At 38.2% G+C, this 23,233-nt stretch overlaps 1 protein-coding gene across 14 annotated transcripts in view; it reads left to right on the top strand.

Moving 5' to 3' along the window:
* Positions 1–23,233, top strand: part of LOC135219691 (NAD(+) hydrolase sarm1-like) — a 703,407-nt gene that overhangs the window by 674,755 nt on the left and 5,419 nt on the right. For 13 of the 14 annotated variants that reach the window (XM_064256657.1, XM_064256658.1, XM_064256661.1 and 10 more), the window contains 7 exons: positions 15,812–16,063; positions 16,240–17,678; positions 17,843–17,925; positions 19,697–19,790; positions 19,927–20,116; positions 20,643–20,764; positions 21,174–21,446. In XM_064256657.1, coding sequence (XP_064112727.1) covers positions 15,812–16,063; positions 16,240–17,678; positions 17,843–17,925; positions 19,697–19,790; positions 19,927–20,116; positions 20,643–20,764; positions 21,174–21,414 — 2,421 coding nt within the window. In that variant the 3' untranslated portion in view covers positions 21,415–21,446. Of the gene's footprint in view, positions 1–11,123; positions 11,224–13,293; positions 14,786–15,811; positions 16,064–16,239; positions 17,679–17,842; positions 17,926–19,696; positions 19,791–19,926; positions 20,117–20,642; positions 20,765–21,173; positions 21,447–23,233 lie in introns of those variants that run through there. The other variant, XM_064256660.1, reaches the window with a different exon arrangement.

Consider the following 23,233-nt stretch of genomic DNA (forward strand, 5'->3'; position numbering starts at 1 on the left):
TAATTATTATTATTATTATTATTATTATTATTATTATTAAATACAATGGCTATATACAGATTCTTCAGCAATGAATTTTCCAGAGGATATGGACAACGGTGCTTATTTGCATATCATGAATTTTTTCCCAACAAATAAACACGATAAAAGAAGTGTGTGAGAAAATACTCGGCTCTTTCTTTACTACCCACCGTCCTTTGTGTTCCGATGTTTCAATTAGTCGGCTGGATTATGATATTGGAAGGAAAGTGGGATGTCTCGTTAAACGTTCATTGGCTGACCGTACCTTCTTGCACTCCTCCCTATCGTCCATCTTATGGTGACCACGATCACAGAGAGAGAGAGAGAGAGAGAGAGAGAGAGAGAGAGAGAGAGAGAGAGAGAGAGAATTTAAGACTTTGATATTTAGGTTTTATACAAATATGATGCTGGCTACTGCGTGCGCACACATGCCGAAGTTGTGTGTGTGGAAATCACCAAAATGAGCACTTATCTCTTATGAACAGCATTCGCACGTACGATGAAATAAGCGTGAAAGTTATATAGAGATGTTGGTACAGAGAAACTCGTGAAATAACATCCAATATTATTACAAAAATATTATCCTTCCCTCGAGAGTGCATCCTCAACCATGGTTCCTTGTATTGCATCTCCCTCGTGTCATTTTCTCCATTTAATCTTTTGTCCAAGTTTGAAATGGGTCATGCACGAAGGGGCTCATGTCTAAATGACACCGGTAATTACCTTAACCACACAATGATAGGGTAAATGTGATTGAAGGTGGTTGTAAGTTCCGCGTGATGGGATATCTGGTAAACGCAATAATGTTCGGGAAATCTTCTGTGTCTTTTGACCAGGTTTAATGACTTCCGGATTGTCTTTGCCGTTTATTTTTCTTATGCTTTTCTCTGGGAACATTAGGAGTCTAGAGTCAAAATGTGAATTGTCATAGATTCTTTTGCAAGTCATTTTCCTGGTTATTAAACGCTTTGTGTGAGATTACACAAAGCTAATACAAATTCAAAACATGAAACTCACTCAAAATGTTCGCTGTCCATTCATTCCTGCTTGAATGGTTAAGTGACAAGGAAATATGTGGATATTTACTAACATAGTAATTATGAAAGTAAAGGAAAATTATGTCCTGTGATTGTTTATTATACCGCTCCTCAACCCGTTTGTGGGTTGACGGGTTAGGTATGGAGAGAGAGAGAGAGAGAGAGAGAGAGAGAGAGAGAGAGAGAGAGAACATCATGAATATTTCTTTCATGGCGTTCTGTTTGTTTCTGTATTATGGTATACAGTTTAGCGAAGTAATGATCGCTTGTATTTGTTCTCTCTCTCTCTCTCTCTCTCCAGTCAACAAACAACCACGTACTGAATTCACTTTTTATGTTAACAAATGAAGACTTTTCATGGAATGCTCACAAGTCTTAGTCTTGTTTAGTGACTGAAAGTTGATCATTCAGTTGCGATTTGAACTCCACAGCACTTGCGATGCATGGCCAGAGAGGGAGAGGGAGAGGGAGAGGGAGGGGGAGAGGGGTAGAGAGAGGGTAGGGAGAGGTCTCAGTGTTATGATGTCCTAAAAGGCAAATGCGGCTCGATCAATTTTGTAATGCCCTCTGCCCAATGATAAAGACTATTGATATGCTCAACCAATAAAAAATTGGAATACTGATGTATGTACATAAAAGATTTTTTTCTTAACTCGTGTAACTCATTTTATTTTCAATATTCCTGAAGGGAAAGCTATGTCTTTATGGATACAGTCACACTTAAATTAACAGGTGTGTGGAGATCAGGTCAGTGGCCATCAGGCGAATGTCTTGGCATATGATGCATATGATATAAAGATATAAATTGAGAGAGAGAGAGAGAGAGAGAGAGAGAGAGAGAACCGGAGTAATATCATGAAACTCAAGATTGTTTCGTTTTCATTACAAATCATATTTTAAGAAACAAATCTCATCTATCAGATTAGAGAGGAACAAGAAAATAAGACAAGCCGGTATTTAGTAACAAATACCAGGTGACCTATAAAGTGCCGAAGCATGTCACCCTGGAACTTACTTTTAATTTTTACATTCCATGGTATATTTTAGAAATTCATCTCCATTATTAGGTGACGGTTTAAGGTAACTTAAAGATGAAAATGACGCAGGAAACACTGTAAAAAGTAATTTGTGATAATTTGTAATTGCATTAATCATTTGAATAAAATGATGGTTTTTTAATAAAGTGGTGGTTTTTTACTACATAATCTCGTATATCAGCTTAAAAAGAAAGAGGGAAAAGAATACGAAAGAGTATTTAGTTGCCTTGAAAACAAAATTATTCTGTGGAGCATAGAACGCGAAAAAAAAGGCACAGTATCCCCAGCCTCCTCAACGCGTGGGTGAAAAGTGAAAATGAAAACTGGGAGAGACCAGAACATAAACCGAAGGCCGAGGACCTTCGCAAGAGACCCAAGGATTTTACCATGGGTATCCGAGGAGGGCACGGGTGGGTAGGGGGAGGGAGTGTGGGAGGGTATTGGCAGGATTTGTTCTATTACACCTCGTTTCAACAGCTTCCAATTGGGACTGTCCTCTTCTCGATTGAAAGCATTGTGCTTCTGACATGTTTTAAATTTAGAGGAATGAACTAGGGCCCTTTCACGCGTATTTAAAGCCAAGTAAATTTTGTATATATGAACATATTCACCTTTTTCCCATTTGGGGACGTGTTACCCTTCCGGTTCTCAGCGAGGTTTTTGGGATGAGTTTTCTAGCCCCTTACCATTTTCAGTCCTAACTGTAGTCCTTTACAGTTTCATTGCCAGGTACACAGTTCACTGCTTAGGTACACAGACATACAATGGCTTTTTCAGGAAAAGGATCTTAATGGCTCCTATCCCTTACTCGTCCGTGGTACTTTAAACACACACGTGATATATATATATATATATATATATATATATATATATATCATATATATATAATATATAATATATATATATATTTATATATACACACACACACACACACACACACACACACATATATATATATATATATATATATATATTATATTATATATATATATATATATACTATATATATATATATATATTATACACACACACACACACACACACACACATATATATACTATACATATATATATATATATAATATATATATATATATATATATATATATATATATATTATATATATATATATATATTTTTTCATATATATATATATACATATATATATATATATATATGTGTGTGTGTGTGTGTGTGTGAATATATATATATATATATATATATATATATATATATATATATATATATATTATATATATATAAGTTTTATATGACTATTATAGCAGTATTTACTTCTATTCGTGAGGTGCCATTTCTCTGTAAATTTAGATTTCCCCCACTTATTCGTAGAACCGATAAGACGTCTGAAATCATTTACGTCAACGTAAGTAAAGATGCACCTTACCGACATATGCAGTCACTTTGCAGAGCGTCTGCATCTAAGATCATCATCCATTTAGAACTAACGTGTCATCACACTCTGAAAAAAAACACCACCAACCTGAGTTAACGGCAGGGAACCGTTGGCAATGGCTAATGTATTTCATATTTGGACGCCCACGCTCGCATTATTATGGCGCTTTTACCGGGGAAGGAATGAAGGTAGCCAGGGGGAGGAGTGGGTGGGTTGGCACTTCATCGCAATTGCATTTGTGTGACGGATCCGGAAGGTGCCGGAGTTACCAGCCCTTCCATGAAGGCGAAATCCTCGTCAGCGTACAAATGGGTGAGGAACCTCAGGTGCCTCTACTTGTGTCGAAGGATACTGGAGAAGGGAGAGAGATGAGATCCGGCAGGTAGGCTGAGGAAACGCGTAGACATTGCGGAGATGAGAGAGAGAGAGAGAGAGAGAGAGAGAGAGAGAGAGAGAGAGAGAGGGGGGGGGGGTGTTCAGATAAGTGGTAAACTTAATCTCATCTAACAACCACCCTCAGCTCTCTCTCTCTCTCTCTCTCTCTCTCTCTCTCTCTCTCTCTCTCTCTCTCTCTCTGGACCACCTCTCCATCAAAGGCCGTGTGACCCACATAGCAACGTGACCTTGGGTATTTTCGATGCCTCGTCTGGCTGACCTGGCGTGCCAGAGAGTTGTTTGTTAATGTGTTTGTACGTGTCTTGCCCTTGAAACTCTCCTACGTTCAGCGGAACGAGTGGCCAGTGGATATAACCTGTTATTTTTTATTGCATTATTTAATGGCTGGTGATTATTATACAGCCAACAATAAATTATCTGTGATTGAAAAGGTCGTAGACTTCGACAGGAAATGACTGAAATGCCATGAAATTCAGTTCCGGAAGTGAATATATCTTGCTTGCTCTTACTGTAGACTTGCATGATGCTTACTAGCATCGTGTACAACACAGACATATGTCTTTATGTATAAACACGTTATTGAAGCTCCTGAGTATAATATTTTTAGATTGCTTACCGTAAATAACAATTGTGCAGGGTGGTGTTTGTGGGAGTGGAAGACTGTGTATAAGAAATGCCCGATGAACAAAAAGTCAAACTTGTCATACGCTTTATGATTATAATGGTTCTCTTAATTTTATTTACCTTGGGAAGATTGTTAGTCGTTTTAATTTGTGCATCGTCATTCATATCTTGATAGTCTTCATATACTAATGATAAACAATAATAGATTACGAAACTCTCCCTCACTCGCGCGCACATGCACACACGTGTGTTTGTCTTTGTGGAGAGATTAATGATGAAAGTATTGTATTTCCATGTCTGGTGTATTTTTCTTGTTCAATTGAGCATTTAGTGGTCCTCAAAGGGATTTTTTCCTCTTGGATTTGATAACACCAATTATTCATATGAAATTTCTTCATGATTAATTGTGATAACTTAGCTACTGATAGTGCGTGGGCTAGTAAAATAGTTTATTTGTAAACATATCTTATTGCATTACCGATGTTTGCAGCTGGTTGCTGAACATTAATAAAGTAGAGTATGTGATTCACTTGCGTAAAAGCAGTCATTGAAAGTAAAACAGGTAAGTCAATTGGAGAAGAGTTAACGTTTTTAACTTGTTAGTATACGGCATGTTACGGTTTTTTTTTTTTTAAGCCTTGAGGTCACTCGAGTCGACAATAGTGATTACAGTGATACCAAGATGGAATAACATAAGGTGAGATCGTCGGTCGCTCGGTTCCCGCACTGTGACGTCACAGGTGCGCGTCGACTGGGCAGTGCACTTAATGATTACGTATGTTTTGACAGTAATTTGTTGCTATGCTGGTGTTCACAATTTCCATACAGGAAAATACTTTCTCTCTCTCTCTCTCTCTCTCTCTCTCTCTCTCTCTCTCTCTCTCTCTCTCTCTCTATCACTTAAAAACACAGTTATATCAAGAAGATTTAAGACCTTACCATACAGAATATAATCTTGTTGGAATACAAATAACGAAAGTAACGAGGGTGAATGAATATGAAAAAAAAAAAAAAAACTTTCCAGACTTTTATTGAACTAGCGTATTGTTCTTTTATTTACCAAAAAGTACTGAAGATTTTTTTTCATTTTCTTTACACCTTTTTTAATTAAGAAATTCTGACTTCCTTTCAGCATTTAATATCTTCATCCTAAAATGTATTTTGCACCTAATAAAGAACTTCATTACTTCCTCTGGAGCATCAATGTTTAATTCCCTGAAAATATTAACTAATTTCGTAATCCCATCAACGCCTGGTTTCAACTGTTCCCCATGAAAAGATTTAAAGAGTTATTCCATCTCCTGTTTCAATTACTGACAAATTGAGGACTGGGCCTAAACAGCACTTTCCTACTCATTTTGGAGATCCAGTCGTTGTTTTTAGGCCTTCAATTTCTGGGAATCCTAAGGAAGGATATTTATTTCTGTACTTATGAGCTATATAACCTCCCAGATAATTTAAGGCTTCAATTTCTATACCATATTGAGACTCTACTCCAAGTTCTACAAAATCCTTCCTCCAGCTCATTAAGTACACCTTCCTGAGGAATTCTCATCAAGAGATGAGCAGAGATACATAATTCAGAGTCTAAGTCAACACGACTGGAATCACTTTCTTCAGAGGTTTTTGGAAACCCAAGACTTACCTGGTTCCATAACACTAGTATTGCTCATACATGGCATGTTATCATCATTGGGAGCGACATTATGACCGTGATTGCTTAAAATGTTGTTCTTACCTAACAAGAAATTCCTCAGTCTACACTTGAACTCAGTCTATACTCTGACCTCACGATATCCTTTAGTGGGGTTCTTAAGAAATAAAAGGTCTAGGCCTAATTATTGTCTGCACAGGAAGACGTACTCAGAAGTACGTCATTACGCATAGGTCTAATCACCTGTTCGATGAACTTTACATTCATAAAATGAGAGTATCAAAGAAAAAAAATTGGATAGCCTTAATCGATCATTTCTTCATTCATTGCATAAGCTAGGCCTAATCTAATTTAGTACCTCATTTCAAGAATTTAGTCCAGGCTACTTATCAACCAAAGATATATCACTAAAAATTGCACTAATGAGATTGTAAACAAATTGTTAAACCATACCTGACTTTACGTCCTTAACAGGTAAATTTAAAGAGAACTGCGGTTTTCTTTAATCTGTGATAACTCTCTGGTAAAGTGTGGTAGCAGTTCATATTGAAGATTTTCTTTCGTAATCTTCGTCCGGAAATGGACAGAACAAATCCTGGCAGCCTAAACATTAATGTTATCACTTCTTTTACATGTATTAATCCATACTTTGGGACTCCTCGGGGTCTTTAGGCAACCTTTGAAAACAAATCCCATACTGTCTGGAACTATTAGTGCACCCAAATATGGAAATACACACCCATAATCGCGAACTGCAACAATGCAACTGACGGACTGACAAGTGCATCGCCCAGTCGATGTGGTCCAGTGACGTCACTGAGAGAGGGAAATCAGCGATCGGATCCCTCGGTGAACACACCTTATGTTATTCCATCTTGAGTGATACATTCCTGTGCAATGGAACGAACCTTTAGATTAGTATCTACATTTTATTGGGAAGTGGTTTTCTGGGTAACGACGACAGCGCATCAAGAAAATTTACAGCACCTCTGCGAATCCGATGGTCTAGCAGTGATTGTCAACCGATGGCCCAGTTAGTTACCAAGATGGCGCTCTTTCCTCACCAAACCCCCCCCCCCCCCCTCTCTCTCTCTCTCCTCGTCCCCCTCTCGTTATGCAGTTGCTGACGGTTGTTTCCTGTCGGATTTGCTATGCGAAAAGTACGTGAAGTAATGGGTGCGATTGAAGGTAGCGATAAGTTAAGAGCTTTTCCGCCAGGTTTATTTTGGCGGTAATGTTAGAGTTAACGACCGTCTGGCGGGAAAGTGGGTCGGTCGAGGATGCCTCGCTGTAAACTCTGCAATTTGACGTGTTTGCAATTCTGTTAAGACGCTGCAGCCTCCAGAATTAAGGAATTTTTGTGTTTTGTTTGACCGATAGTTTTATTTGTGAAGGACGGAGAACGTGAATAGAACACGAATAAATACTTATTATTCACTCTTGTTTCGCTCGCCCATTTAAAACTCGATCCATCGAAATTCTGGTCGGAACGTAGCATCGGATCCCTTCGGCAAAGGAGGACAAGGTAGGCCTATTAGAAATTGGCACTGCATCAAGCTTTCCATAGGAAAAAAAAAAAAAAGAGGTTCTGTTATAAGTCAGGAATGCCACTATTTACATTCGTAATCTGTCTCATTCCAAAGCTAGAAACAACTTACTCCAGAACAACCCAACAACTTTCGTCACACGAGTTTGTGAAATATCTCTGCTAGTAAACTCCCTGCATGTTTGACGTGGCGCGTCCCACTTTTTTTTTTTTTTTTTTTTTTTTTATCGTATCACCTGTATTTTCTGATTGTCTTAACGGATTTGCCTCAGCTGTGCCCCCGTGCAGGATTTGTCTCCAATTTGGACCTCCATCCACCGCAGAAATGCCGGGAGATCTTGCAATTCATTGTATTTCTCTAAATTACTTAACTTCATCAGGCTAAAAGCATCTCGTTACATCTGCTTGCGTTTATTAGTTAAGGACATTAGGGAGAGTTGAACTGGTTTTAATTTTAGTGTATTGGACTAGATTGGAATCCAGAGTAGTAGTTTTATATATCATTGGTTATGAAAATTATCATATTGCTATGTTAGTTGCTGAGTTGCTCTTGATTTCATTTGAATCTTTTAGCGTCCGATATGAAATTAACTCCAAATGATTTATCAAATTTTGCCTACTTGAAAACTAAAACCTTTCGTAGCGACCGAAATGAAATTAACATAACTTCGTTCGTTTTCTATTTAATCTTCGTCCTTGATCTTCCTCCAAATTTTAAATCGATTCGCGTAGTACAGCATTCCTGTGGTATAAGGACAACCTCTCCGGGTGACGTATTGAGAGCAGAAGTTGCGATGCCAAATGATCCCCAGTCAAAGAGAAGCGACGTTCCTTTGTTTAATTGGACCGATGTAATGTCATCTCGGGCATCGAGAGATAGACCCTGCCATTTTAAAGAGATCAAAGTAAAATTTAAACAGGAGGATTAAATAGGGGGCCTTACTTACGGGGACCTTGAGGAAAGTCATTCAGGTTAATTATCCGCCACAAGCCGGGTAACGTTATAGGGCATCTGATCTATTTGGTGCCTGTCATCAGAAATTGCAATGAGCACCTTAAGATGCACCCTACATTCTCTCTCTCTCTCTCTCTCTCCTCTCTCTCCTCTCTTCTCTCTCTCTCTCTCTCTCTCTCTGTTATGCCTTGATATCCTGTTGTTATGCCTTTTGCAGCGATAAATACGTTTTTGAAAACACTTCTGCGTCTGTAGGAATCGTTAACAGTATTATCAAACTGTTTTCAGTATGGAAGAAGATAGTTGTTTCAACACAGCAATTGAAACAACTGGATCTCAGTAATGCAATTGAGACTACTGGCTCTCTGATTACTGTTTACCGATTAGCCTATGAAATGCTTGGTGAAGTTCGATGAAGAAAGGAAGCCTGCTTTGTGTTTTCAAGTCCCGTGGAGGTCACAGCAGGTAGGAAAAGGGAAGGAGAACAGATCTATTGTGGAATCTCGAGAGAATGAGTTGTGCGCGTGAGTGTGTGTATTTGTCTTATGGACTGGAGGCCATATTCCTCCTCCCTTTTCTCACTTCGAAAGGAAGAACGCAGGAAGGAAGGAAGTTCATGGTCAGAACACTTTCCACCCACTAAGGACCCCGGATTTACTAGTACTGACGGCTAAAGTGACTATTGTTTGTTTGTTTATTATAAACAAGTGACGCAACCCACTTCCTTCCAATGAAACGGCTAGAGTCACTTGTACGGAATTGCCGATAGTTCCAGTGAAGGAATATATGCTGCATCATTTTAATGCCAAGAGGAGCTTTAGCTGTCCTCTGGTTTAATTCGTTTTCCTCAACGTTAAACTTTTGTTTTACGTTTGAATCTGTCCCATGTTGGTGGCGTCTGTTGTCGAAAATGTTGATTTATCTGAATTCCTTTTGTGGAAGATTCGGTGCCAACGCCAGTGACCTTCCGTTCCCCTGATCCTTTGTGTGGCGTATCTTTGTAACATCCTCACTTCCTCCTCCGGGTTCGGATTGCAAATTGTCGAAGTCCTTTAGTCAAAAATCTTACATTGAAAATTCGCTGTTGCTTTTCATCCCCTTTTACCCGTACCATAAGACCTGCTGACAAGGGCAATCTTATGGTTTCATTATTGATTATAGATATTTATAGGAAAAAAGGATTCATTCATTACGGTACACCAGTCATACTACGGTTGCCGTTTCTGCCACAAATCAGATCTCAATGAAGCGTTTATGAGGATGATACCTATGTATTCTATTGTCTTGCAACAGCTTGTTGTCTTCGGAATGAGGAACGAGAGAACGCCCAATGGCTGGTGGCGAGCTGATCGATTTTCAACTATTTGTTACAACTCACTTGGAATATTAGAACGCAAGATAAGATATTGGCATCTTTTTATTCACCGAAACTTTGTGTTTATTTGTTAATGCTACGGTGGAACAAGTAGTTTGTAGAGAACTGACTTCACGGTTACTGCCCAGGTACCTATTTCATCACGTAACGATACCTAAGACAATAACCGACCGTCTTGCTCCGTCCCCCGCGAGTTTTGCAATAGCCTGTTTCTGTCGTTGGATACTTCCACCACAAATGTTACGACTCCTCCGGGGTTTCTTTCGGATGTCCTTCGGAAGCGGCGGCGCTTCAGATGAAAATTTTAAAGGAAATACTTTTTGAAGATTGAGCCATCACGAAACATCCCCTCCCCCTTCCCTCACCACCGACCCTCTCGCCATTCTATCCCCCCACCCTAACGTTCACTGAACAATTTTAAAATTTCTTTAAAAGACTGAGGACTGGGACCTTTTGGAAGAAATACCACGTGTAATGGAGGGATTAGTTGAAGGTATTGCGCCATCTCAAGTGAAGGCGATAGAGAGTGAGGCAATGAGAGGGTCATAATTCACGAGACTTTCAAGTACTGAAGAGATATTGTTTGAGGATTGCCTGCTCTGAGGCACGATTCCTTTGCATCTCTCTTCGTGGTATTTCTTTCTTTAATGACGGAATTGGAAGAGAAGAGCATGAACTGAGGGTTAATGGCAAAGTGGGGGGAGGGGTGACGGTTAGGATGCGTCATAGGTGTTCGTGGGGGTAGTGAAAGTGGTTTTGGAATATGTAGAATTGAGAGGATGTAGAGGATGCTGATATGGTAGTAAATATTTAAAGGCTCAGTATCTTCATGATGAGGTATACGACTAGTAGGAAGTTATGAATATTACTAGTAGGAACACAGGCGTTATGTCTCGTGTACTGGAAGGGGAGGAGGAACGAAGAAGAGGTGATGGCCTAGAGATCATAAGAGGGAGGGATGCTGGGTATAGGGAGTGGGGATTGGTTGTGTGTTGGAGGTGGGATTGAGTGAAAAACTCTAACCCCCCTTTCTCTTGAGTGCCCACCTACCTTCAGTGCCCAGTCTTGCAAGAACTGCGCCAGTGTAAAGTTGCCTCTCGTGGCCTCGTTCCTTCTTTATGTTGAAAGTTGATTGTCTTTTGATGACAAACAAGAACTCGCTTGGGTTAGATAATTTTGATGGCATACATGCAATCTATGGAGGACTGGGCCATTTATTGAATAATTAAGGAAGTGTACGACTTGCCAGGTGTATTGTTATTTTACCTGTTTATACTCACATTTCAACCAGGAAGGAACTTTTTTTTTTTTGTGGACGTTTACATGAAAGTCCGTGTTCATGTTTTTCTTACTTATTTCTGTTAATATTCTATTTATCTTTGTTGTGAGATACTCCCCTCGTATAGTTTCCTATTTTATTTTGAAAATTGATACTCTATAACATAGGCAAGCTTCTTTCGGGTTTTGAACTGGAATTGGTCCGAGCTAAAGCCAACTGTTTATTTGATGGAATGCAGTTATATTAAGTCTGCATAGTGTGTCATACAAATAAGCTATGGTGATTACTCGGTCTATTGTGTGCAGGTATATTAAACAGGAGAGGGACGTGGATTTTATGGAGAGAAAAAAAAACAGGTGTGTTCAGCTGTTTTATTATTCTATGGGGTAGACTAACTGTCAGGGTATCCAAGAAGTGCCATGTTTGTGTTTGCGCGCGGGGAGAGAGAGAGAGAGAGAGAGAGAGAGAGAGAGAGAGAGAGAGAGAGAGAGAGAGAGAGAGAGAGATAATTGCTACATGAATTTGGCTCTGATACCTGAAGCCTCGTCCAAAATTTCTCTTCTCGAACCAGCTGTGTGTGAGGGAGTGCAAAACAGAAAGTAAGAGTGAGTGTGAGAGAGAAAGAAAGAGAGCTAGCTATAAAGTAAGTGCGTGGGGGTTGACTTGAAGTGTGTAGGCGTCTCACCACCACCAGTAAGTGATCGAGGAAGGAAGCGGGTGCTGCCTCTGTAGCTCCTCCTGCAGCGCTGCTGCTGCTGCTGCCAGGTAGGCCGAAGGATATCCGGTTAATTTAGTTGCACAAGTGTATGTGTCCGTGTTTATGCGTGTGTTTGTGAGTGTGGTGCGTGGTCCTCGCACAGTGCCGCCTGCTTGCGTTTCTAAGGCCACTCGTTGAAAGATACGTAAATGTGAATTTTGCAGCGGTGGAATAATTACGAGGAACATTTAGTGTTGAATATCGTCAAAGACTAAGGGATTATAAGATCGATGAGTAAAAGAAGAGAATCGGAAAGGAGAGGTGTTACTCGATTTGCTAGGTTTAGGTGTGTGTGTGTGAGAGAGAGAGAGAGAGAGAGAGAGAGAGAGAGAGAGAGAGAGAGAGAGAGAGAGAGAGGAGAGAGAGGGTTTAGAAGTAGCCCCCGCATGATTTTATAATGAAACGAGGAAAGTGCTATGCATCTGTAAAGAATTTGTTGTTGTTGTGAGACTGAATGGAGGGATGTGGTTGTTTGTGTTAAAGACGCGGCACACGTCTCAGAGACTTATTTGCTATTGCATCACGTTCTGTGCCCATTTATTCTGCTCAAGTTGAAACTCCGCCAGGAAGAGCCGCGAGTTTAATCTACGTGCGTTTTGTGTAGTAGTTCTCTGCCTTCTTTTCACGTCTCAGAGCAAAACGTCAGTAGTACTTTGAGGCTGAAGGAAATTCCACTTGGTTCTGCAAACCTACGCTACGGCAAAAATCTCGATTTTGTCCAGTTTGTCTATAATTTAAACATAAAGGTTGGGGTAGATTTTTAATATGGGAATTATGCAGAGAACAAACCGGTCCCAGAGTGACTTGCTCCGTTGCTTATATTGTCCTCTGTAAGAGACTAGTCACATCGGTGAGGCTTCAAATCGGGAGCTAACAAGACGAGATGGCTACTGATTGTGTCTCACGGCATTGAGAGACAATCTAATGTAAGCTTGTTGGATAGGGAATGATAATGTCTAGGCATTTGGAGAAGATCGGGTTTACGTCAAGATTATTTTTTCTGCATTTTTATATTAGTGTTGCTGAGAATATCCGAACTAAATTAGACTCGAGACATTGTAATAGGAAAAGAGCAAGTTATCGAAATTCAGGGACATACTCACCGTTTGACTTTTACTTATATCTTTCTTAATTTTGATGGAAATATAATTTTTGTGCTTCCGGTCGTGTAAATTCATTTTTATGTTTTATTGTTATAGGATGACTTTTAAAGTTTAAGATTTGTTGTTGATAATGGAAGTGATCGTTTTGTAAAATGGGCCTCAATCTTGGACATTGGAGGTTAATGACGTCATCAGAGGATGGTGTTACCTGATCCTTTGATGATAATAGAATATTATTGAAAACTGTAATGACAATCACTTAAATTTGAAAACGCAGTGCTTTATATAAGGATAATGTTTATCGTGTTGGAAAAGTGAAATTGATTAGCGTCGACAGAAAACTTTGAGAAGTGCCCCATCGTTGGTGCCGAGTGATAATTATAAATTGCGTAACGAGTGCTGCTTTGTAGAGAAAAACTTTGTGATGCAGAAACGCCGTCGAACAAGCGACAGTGTTTTGACAGGTGTGGTGCCGAAGTTGGAACAACTGAGGAAACCTTCGGCGGGACCTCGCGTGGGACACCTCTCGTCCATTTCGACCACCTCAGCCCCCGTGCCATGGGCGGTCTTCAACTTGGACATCTTTTGGGTTCTTCTGAACTCAAATGGACAATGTGGAGGACGGAATGGAAGGGAGTGTTTGCAGCAGTGCATCTGCTGTAACGCCCATCCCTCGCCCCACGGTTGCCAAGGTACACCTCCCACTTGTCATGGATGTCACTCGAGATGCCAAGATGGGAAAGCCATCGCTTGTCGTGCTAAGGATCGAGAGATTTCTAACGTTAATGGTGATGCATCTCGCGCAGATGGGGAACGCGTAGGAAGAAGTGGAAACACACAAGCAGGTCGAGAAAGCCCAAATGAGCAACACAAATGTTTTAACCGGAGTCGAAACATATCTCGTGGGTTGCAGGACAGGTTTGCTGGCAAATGCAAACCTTGCAGTCCAGAACATGAAGATACCTCCACTGCAAGAAGCTCTTGCGCTTCAAGCTGCCATCAGAACCTTTGTAAGAATAGTAAGGCTGATTGTTCAGATGCCGTTGAAGTCAAAGACTTCAGGCGTAGTGAGGACTGGGACCTTGGCCAACGAAGTTCACTTTGTAGTACCGGTGATAGGTTTTGTGGTTCTAATATCTCGCATGCTTGTTGTGATCACAATAGTTGTCAAAGATCATCAGGGAATTATGCTTGTTGCGAGAAAGTACGAAACGACTGCACTGACATTTCGTCATCCTATGGCCAGTCGGAAGGTTGCTGTGAAAACAGCTGCTGCCCTCGTGACGCCCTTGGCTACTTCCGGCAGCCCTCACATGTCTGCAGAAACGAAGATGGTGATTCACAGGGAGACTGCAGAAGAGTCTTCCCCGATGAGCTCAAGGAAAGGAAACTGAGTCGCGACAGTGGAGTAGAATGTGATGATGGACCGAGCGAACCCGCTCGGGAGGAACTTGTGGTCTCATCCACGGACGAAAGCAAGCATCGATATCAGGGACAAGGCTGCAACTGTTTATGTAGTTGCAGTAGTCGATTGCCTCTCATGAGGTGTCCCTACATCGACCCCGAGCAAGTGAAGGTCCTGAAGGAGGTATGTGAAGGGTGACCTATAATGGTCATCCAGTGCCAGGGCCCTTAATTGGCTCCTCGTATCAAGATAGTTCAATTATTGCTTTTTTACTGTTGTCAGATGTGTATGTGTGAAAACGAGAAAGTTTTGGTAATTACGTGCCATGATAATTAAACTCATACAGAAGATCTTGTTTTAAGAGGATCATAGGAGATTTTATAAACTTAAAATGTTACTTTCGGTTGTGAACATCTAATGGTTTGATAGTACCCTAAAATGTTGTTACATGTCGGAGTCTCAAGAGGTTAAAGACTGTTTGCTCACTCCCCAGGTTTGCTCACTGTCCAGTAAGTTTTTTTTTTCCATTAAATAGCATGATCGGAGCTAGTAGACCTGTGTGTTTAATTCTAAAGTTATTTATCGACTTAGATTTGATTTTTGTTTACTGGTTGGAACCGGTTTAAACATTGTGAAAAAAATTATGGCTGTCTTCTCAACTTTGTTGGGATTGAATGAAGAATTTTTTCTTTTTTTATTCTTAATTTTAATGTTCCTTTCATGAACTTTTAAGTTTAATTAGTTTTGAATGTCTTTTTATATCTTTTGTTCATCAGGCAAATCTATTGCATTGTAAACAGTTGTCTTTGCAGATGGTTTCTTTCACGTTTTAGTTTCATTGTACAATAAGTAATTATATGCAGAGCTGACATCGCCACATTAAAGGTTTTTGTGGCAGTGTGGTATTGCAAATGATAAAGTGCAGTACTACCGTAACCTTACGTTTTACTACCTGTATGGATAAGCAGTGAAGATACTTTTGAAGTACCGTATATTACTCCATACTTTATTACTTTATTTCTGTCAGCTTACCAAAACTGTGCTTGTTTTAATTTCATTGCACTTTTATTTATTTTTTTATATATATTTTATAATTCTGGTACTTTCACACTGGTCTTGGGATGTTGAAGTAGTTCTGCAGCAATGTAAGTCCCCAAGTGCCCGCATATAATTTGATCATTTTTAAAAGGACAATATTTCCTTTTGCAGGAGGCGCGGCAGCTACGTGCAGGTGATGTTACCCATCGAGAAGGTTCCCAGGTGAAGGGCGCCACCATGAGAGTTACAGGAGAAGGCTTTTCTGCTCACAGATCAGCCGTCAGCGAGCAGCAACAGCGCCAGACCAAGACGCCGGCTGGGACAATCAACCAGGAGTCGTCAAGACAGGCAGCCAAGTCCGGCCTAACTATAAAAACTAAGGGAGTTTGCACTAAGCAATCTTCATCTATGACAGCTTCTCAGGTTAGCAATAACGTTTTGCTTGCAATCTTATTTTTTTAAGTCGTACGTTAATGTGATATACAATACTGCAAACTTGTAAGGATGAGTTTATCAATGTTAAAATTAGGAGTCTATTTGGTTATATTTATTTTAATAGATCTTATTTCATTGCTGATTTATCATATTTTTCCTTACAGACAAATGTCAGTGTCACGGGTTTTGATGATTTAGATCTCCTTAATGCAAGCTCTCAACCTGTAGACATACAGAACGCCATCATGCGTTACTCAGGAGTCATGTCATCATTTGTGGAGCAATTAAAGAACCTTTCAATGTCTGAAACTTTGAAAGATGCTCCCTCGCTCTTGGAAAATATTGATGAAATGCTAAGAAAAGCATGGTCAGTTCCTGTACATGGCCATGAGCTTGGTTTTTCTCTCTGTAATGTTTTGAGAACCAATGGAGGAATGAGTATCCTTTTAGATAACTGTAACTCGGATGATTCAGATTTGAAGTTTTCTAGTGCCAAGGTTCTTGAACAGTGCCTCACCACAGAGAACAGAGGCTACGTAGTCGAAAATGGCCTAAAAAGTATTGTGAATGTTGCCTGCTATTGTACAAAAAATGGGTCTTCTGTCGACAAATCCAGAGTCGGCACCGGAATTTTGGAACATCTCTTCAAGCACAGTGAAGGCACATGTTCAGACATAATCAAAATGGGTGGATTAGATGCTGTTTTATCCGAATGTCGAAAATCAGATGTTGAGACACTGAGACATTGTGCCGGGGCCCTTGCAAATCTCTCTCTATACGGTGGGTCTGATAATCAGCAGGAAATGATTCAGCGTAAAGTTCCGATGTGGCTGTTCCCCTTAGCTTTCCACGTGGATGAAAATATTAAATACTACGCTTGCTTAGCTATTGCCACCTTAGTAGCCAATAAGGAGTTAGAAGCTGCTGTTTTGCAGTCAGGAACACTAAATCTGGTTGAACCATTTGTTACGAATCAATTACCAGACCAGTTTGCAAATTCCACAGTAGCTCATCGTCATGGACAAAGTCAAAGCTGGCTGCAGAGATTGCTCCCAGTTTTGAGCAGCAAAAGAGAAGAAGCTCGTAACTTGGCCGCATTTCATTTCTGTATGGAAGCTGGTATCAAAAAGAGACAAGGAAACCTTGATATTTTCAGGGAAATTGGTGCTATTGAACCTTTGAAGGAGGTGGCTAGTTCCCCTAACGCTATTGCTAGTAAATATGCTGTACAAGCACTGCGTTTAATAGGAGAGGAAGTTCCACATAAATTAAGTCAGCAAGTTCCGTTGTGGACCCCGGAAGATGTTAGGGAATGGGTTAAACAAATTGGATTTTCACAGTTTTGTGATGCTTTTATAGCATCTAGAGTAGATGGCGATCTCCTCCTCCAGCTAACAGAAGAGAACCTGCGAGAAGACATTGGCATTAGAAATGGCATTTTACGGCAGAGATTTCTGAGGGAGTTGAAAAAATTGAAGAATCTTGCCGACTATTCTTCCTGTGATTCAACAAAAATGAATGACTTTCTAGTAGAGATGGACAGAGAGTTTGCCGAGTATACCTACAGAATGATACGAGCTGGTGTTAATAGAGACATGTTGCGGTAAGTGAAGATGATTTAGATTCCCATCTGTGTTGTCTTATTTGTTTCAGCTTTTGAGATACCATGTTATTTTTGACAATCGCAAATAACCTAATGTAAGATGCTGTACATTTAATGATGTTTTGTTACGCAAATATTAAAAAGTTATTTCTTCATCTACACAGATATCTCAGTGAAGAACAGCTAATCCACGAATGCGGCATTCTGAACTCCATACATAGGCAGAAAATAAGGGATTTTATTGCAAGTAAGTGTGACTTTTGGTAACTGTACTAGAAGTTAAAATTACTAACTTTTTTAGTCACCGAGAATACTGAATATCTTTTAAAATTTACTATATGCTTTTTTTACAAGCAAGAATATGAAAAAAATCATGTAAAATGTTTACCTTGCCATCCATTTTTAAATATATTTGATGTACAATTTCATAAGTTGTTGAATTTTAGGTATATATTTTTTCTATGCATCTCCCTATCAAAGGATATGAGGAGCTTAAAAAGTGTTGTGAGTAACATAGTGATGCTCTCTTTAATGCAATATTGTATGTAGAGCCATAGCACCATCTGTTTTTAATATCATTCTTAGTGCTCAAAGCTTCAGGTTATCTTTGTTCTCACAAAATATGGTACATTTGTATTCAGCATCCTAAATGAAAACTACAGTAGTTACAGAAATTTAGTTAATGTTCACCTTATCCTAATGTGGATGGTATTTGAAAGATAATTTGCAACAAATACGGCAATTTTAGTGCATTCTGAAAACATTAATTTTGCAATAAATTAATGTTATATGTTTTGGTGTATTATGTGCAATGTGGCGTATGCACATATTTTTATATTAAATTATGTGGATAACCCTACATATCAGAATACTTTGCTATTGCTCTGTACGTAGATTGTATAATTGTTAGCGTTTGCCAATTTCCGTGTTCATCTACACACAGCCTAACACAGTCCCCTGTGTGTTAAATGTACTGTACACTTGTATAGTGATGATTGCAATTCTGACCAGAATAGTTTTTGAACACTTCAAGTTCAGCTTTTGGTTTTTTCAGCGAATCTTCGCAGTTGAGCTGTATTTTGTAAAGAAAAACTGGTGGAAATACTGTAGAACCAAAAATATGTATACTGTGTTATACAAGATTTAGCAATAGACAGTATTGTACTATTTCAAGATGTTACATTGACATCTCGCCAAAATTCAAGCTGAGGCTTTGAAATTGATCAGGTGCTAATTGGCTACCCAGTTTATGACAATCTTACTAAAATATTTCTGCCAGATATAACTTGACTCAGTCGTGTATGTTCTCGCAGCAAAGCTCTGATTCTCTGAAAGTAACATTTACAGTATGTGTTAAAAATACAGCAACATATACAGTATGTGTTAAAATAGTACAGCAATGTAACTTCATTATATATTGGTATTTACTTCAGTTTAGAAGTTCTGCTCTGAGACGATAATTTGTCACTTAAATTTGAAGGCTCTTTTTATTTGTTTTATTTTTTTTTCATCTTAAATTTCAAAGGCTGCTTTTATTTTAACAGCATTTCATGAAATTATTTTGCACTGTCTATGTTTGAAAGTGATTCTGCTCAGCTGTTTGCTGTTACCACTACACTTATGAATTAAAAAGAAATGAAAAAGAATTTGGCACCAATTATGGCTTGATTTTTTCTTGCATGGCATACCAGTGGTATTTTATCATTTTCGCTTTGCATATTACAATTTAGACATTGCTGTCATGCCTCTAAGAATATCTTCAGGTATGAAATTACACGTCATTCATACACCTAGAAGCCAACTAGTGTCATTGCCAAATTCTGTTTGTGCTCTTCATATGTTGACTACCAAAAAGTTGTACTAGTTATTTCCAGATCTGTATTTTATGAACTTATAAGTGACTTAATATACCTTTTCTTTACCTGTTTTGTTCATTTTAATTTTTATTGAATACCCATTAAATTCAATTTTCTTTCAATTTATATATTTTCTTAATTTTGCTCTAATTTCTTTTGCAGATGATGGAGGACAATTGCAGGATGCCAATTCTCTTGATAAAAATCTTGACATATTTATTAGTTATAGGAGATCAAATGGATCTCAGTTAGCAAGGTAAGCCTAGCCTACAATATGGCGATATATGAGGATATATTGTACAATATTGTGCAACAGTAGCTTTTAGTGGAAATTCTTCTTTATATTCTAGCAACTGTGTTATATAATATTTCTGTTTGTTTCTCTCTTGCAGTTTACTAAAAGTCCATATGCAGCTTAAGGATTTCTCTGTATTTATTGATGTAGAAAGGCTGGAAGCAGGGAAGTTTGACAATAATTTATTAAATTCAATTCGACAAGCTAAGAACTTTTTGCTAGTTTTAACACCAAATGCGCTAGATAGATGTCTTGGTGATACAGAGTGCAAGGATTGGGTTCACAGGGTAAGTACATTATGTACTGTCTTTTGTAACTTATTGCCTAATTTTAGCCTTGTTATATTCGTATTTGTACAGATAATTGCATAAGTTTTTCTTTTCTTTACGATTTTTATATAATGCAGATAAGTAGTTTTCATAGTTCTACAACACTTGCCTATTTTATTACTATTTAGATATATTCAACAATATTTCAGCTTTGTCTTTAACATGCAGTATGGTAGAATTACAATGTGTTAGTGTTTAACTGTTAATTATCTGATGTAAACATTTTTCATTCTTCCCCCACTGATGTTAATTGATGGAAGAACTCAAAATTAAAGAATGGCTGGATACTCCAAGAAACAATATATATTTGTGCAATATATTTTTGTATCCCTTTTCATAAAATTTTAAGTGGTGTAACCCTGTGGATGTTATGCGTGTTTCTTTTGTTGCAAATATATCTAAATTCAACCCTGTTAATATCACGCTTGTTACTTTTTTTCTTTTTTTTTAATATATTTAAATTCTTACTCATTTTTCTTTTCAGGAAATTGTAGCAGCTCTCCAATCTGGCTGTAATATAATTCCCATTCTTGATAATTTTCAATGGCCAGAACCAGAAGAACTTCCTGAAGATATGCGAGCAGTTTGTTATTTTAATGGTGTAAGGTAAGCATCTCTAAACCACTGTGCGGTTTAGTACTTGCAGAGCATATGTTTTTGTTTAAGATTTGCTCTTTAACAAAATTTGTTTGTAACATAAAAAGTTCATTTGGGTTCTGTTGGTTTTCTCTTATGTAATAAAGACCCCCTATATTATAGTCTATACTTTAAAATTTCAAGTTATCTTATAACTAACAGCAATTCTGTATAGTTGTTAAACTAAACTAACCTGATTTTGCACATACCACTCAAACCACTCAATTTAAGAAATTTATTTCACCTCAATTTATGAGATTTATGTCTTCATGTAACACATCCAAAATGGTAGCATAGCAAACAATAAGATTGTGGCTAGGTACCGAAGAAGTTGCATTATAAATAAGTCAAATTTCATTAAATATATTTTTTTCTTCAGATGGATACATGATTATCAAGATGCCTGTGTAGACAAAATTGAAAGATTTATGCGTGGGGAATGCAATGTTAAAGGAGAAGGCCAGCTTGGTCGTTATGTGGGTGGTAGTTTAGTAGGAGGAATGGCAACTCCAGGCACACCTTCAACATTACCAAGAGGCCCACCAATTTATCAGCGAACTACAAGCACAGAAAGTGGGAAAGGCTCTTCCTGTTCAGACAAAGATTTTGCTAAAGACTGACGGGGCGACCCTGCATTGGTTAAACATAGAAGGTACGTTAAGTCTGATGTTTGGTGTTCAAGAAATAATGTACAGTATTAGTACAGGCAGTCCCCGGGTTACGATGGGGGTTCCGTTCTTGAGACGCGTTGTAACCTGAAAATCGTTGTAGGCCAGAACATCACCAAAAATCTTTAGAAAACCTTACTTTTAATGCTTTGGGTGCATTAAAAACTATGTAAACTGCATTCTTATTGCATTTTGCATAAAAAAAAAGCTTCAAATATTGATTATTTTGCATTTGTGGTGTCATATTTCTTCTGTCAGATGAGCGTTGTAGGCGTCATAACCCTGGAACATGTGTCGTAACCCTGGAAATAATTTCTGATTAATATAATTGAAAAGCGCCTTAACCTCGGAACGTCGTAAGCCGAACCCATCATAGCCCGGGGACTGCCTGTATTTAAAATGTAATTGTTGGAGAATTTTGCTTTTATGGAGAATGCTTTAATTCAAATGCTTTCTCAGTGGAAGCAAACATTTCATCACAGGCTTTCCTCAATTCCTTTATGTCACATAAAAGTGATACAGAAGTGTAAAGATAAGGTTTGTTTTTTATGCTGGATTCTATACTTAGGATAAATTTTCCATATACATAATAAAATATTCTCTGGTTTCCAAAGAAAACTCCTGGGGCACTGTTTCTTTTGCATGGTAATTGAGAAAAGTACAGGTTTATGCAAATGCATATTTTACTTAGGCTGTCACATGATGAACATAAAGAGAAAGCCATTTGAAGTTGACAACCAAAAATAAAGTATTAACAGCAATAGGAAAGATGGTTTCACTATCAACTTGCTTTATTATGAAAGTGTACTTACTTTTTATTCAGAAGGGACAAGCTTTTGATAATTTTTAAACTTGAATTTTGGCCAAATCAGGGTGATCTATATCATTTAAGTTGAATTTTCCATTAGTCTTTATTCTTCTGGTCAACTCTACACTAGTTGACTGTACTGATGATGTTAACTGAACTTTCCAAATGTGCAGGTTTTTTCTGGTGTTAATTTTTGTTTCTCCATTTTTTGTGTTTCTGGTCATGAGGAAATTTTCTGGATAAACCGGAGAACAGAATGGAATAGAAGGGACAGGACACATTTAACCTTTCTTTATTGAAAGTGTTACACAAGAAATTGACTCCCAAGCATTTTTTTTTTTTTTTTTTTTTTTTTTTTTTTTATTTTTTTTTTTTTTTTTTTTTAGTTATGTGTATTATTATTACTCAAGGTCTGTTCCTGTGTGTTTAGTGACAGAAGTAGGTTGAGAACAGATGAACAGTTCTACTTCTTAAACATTCTGAACTACTATATGACACCTAGGGGCAGAGTGGAGTACTTTATGATTGATGCACTATCTCACTGATAGAAGAAATTTTAGCAAAAGTGTGTGACTGTGCTGAATATTTAAGTCTTTGGTCATAAATAATGCCTTCCATATATAAAGGAAATTAAATGTTGAAAACTTTACACACAGTAATTGTTTAATATCAAACAAAAGATTTATTGTAAATTTTAAGTGTAATACTCCTAGCGAATTTGTTATTAAAAAAATACATAGGCTCGCTATTAAACAACTAAGTTCTTATAATTATTTAATAAAACACCAGAAGCCAAAACTGTATTTTCTAAGATATAACTCAGAATGTCAGCTTTAATACATAAATGACATAAGTAAAGAGTTACTATGTCTTGGTAAACAAGGTACCCGGTAGCTATAATGTTTGTGATGAGGCTGGGAACAGGTTACCCCTCATTCTAACCATTTCATTTCTTCCTCTGGC

The sequence above is a fragment of the Macrobrachium nipponense genome, chromosome 1, assembly GCF_015104395.2.
Source record: "Macrobrachium nipponense isolate FS-2020 chromosome 1, ASM1510439v2, whole genome shotgun sequence".
Lineage (NCBI taxonomy): Eukaryota > Metazoa > Arthropoda > Malacostraca > Decapoda > Palaemonidae > Macrobrachium > Macrobrachium nipponense.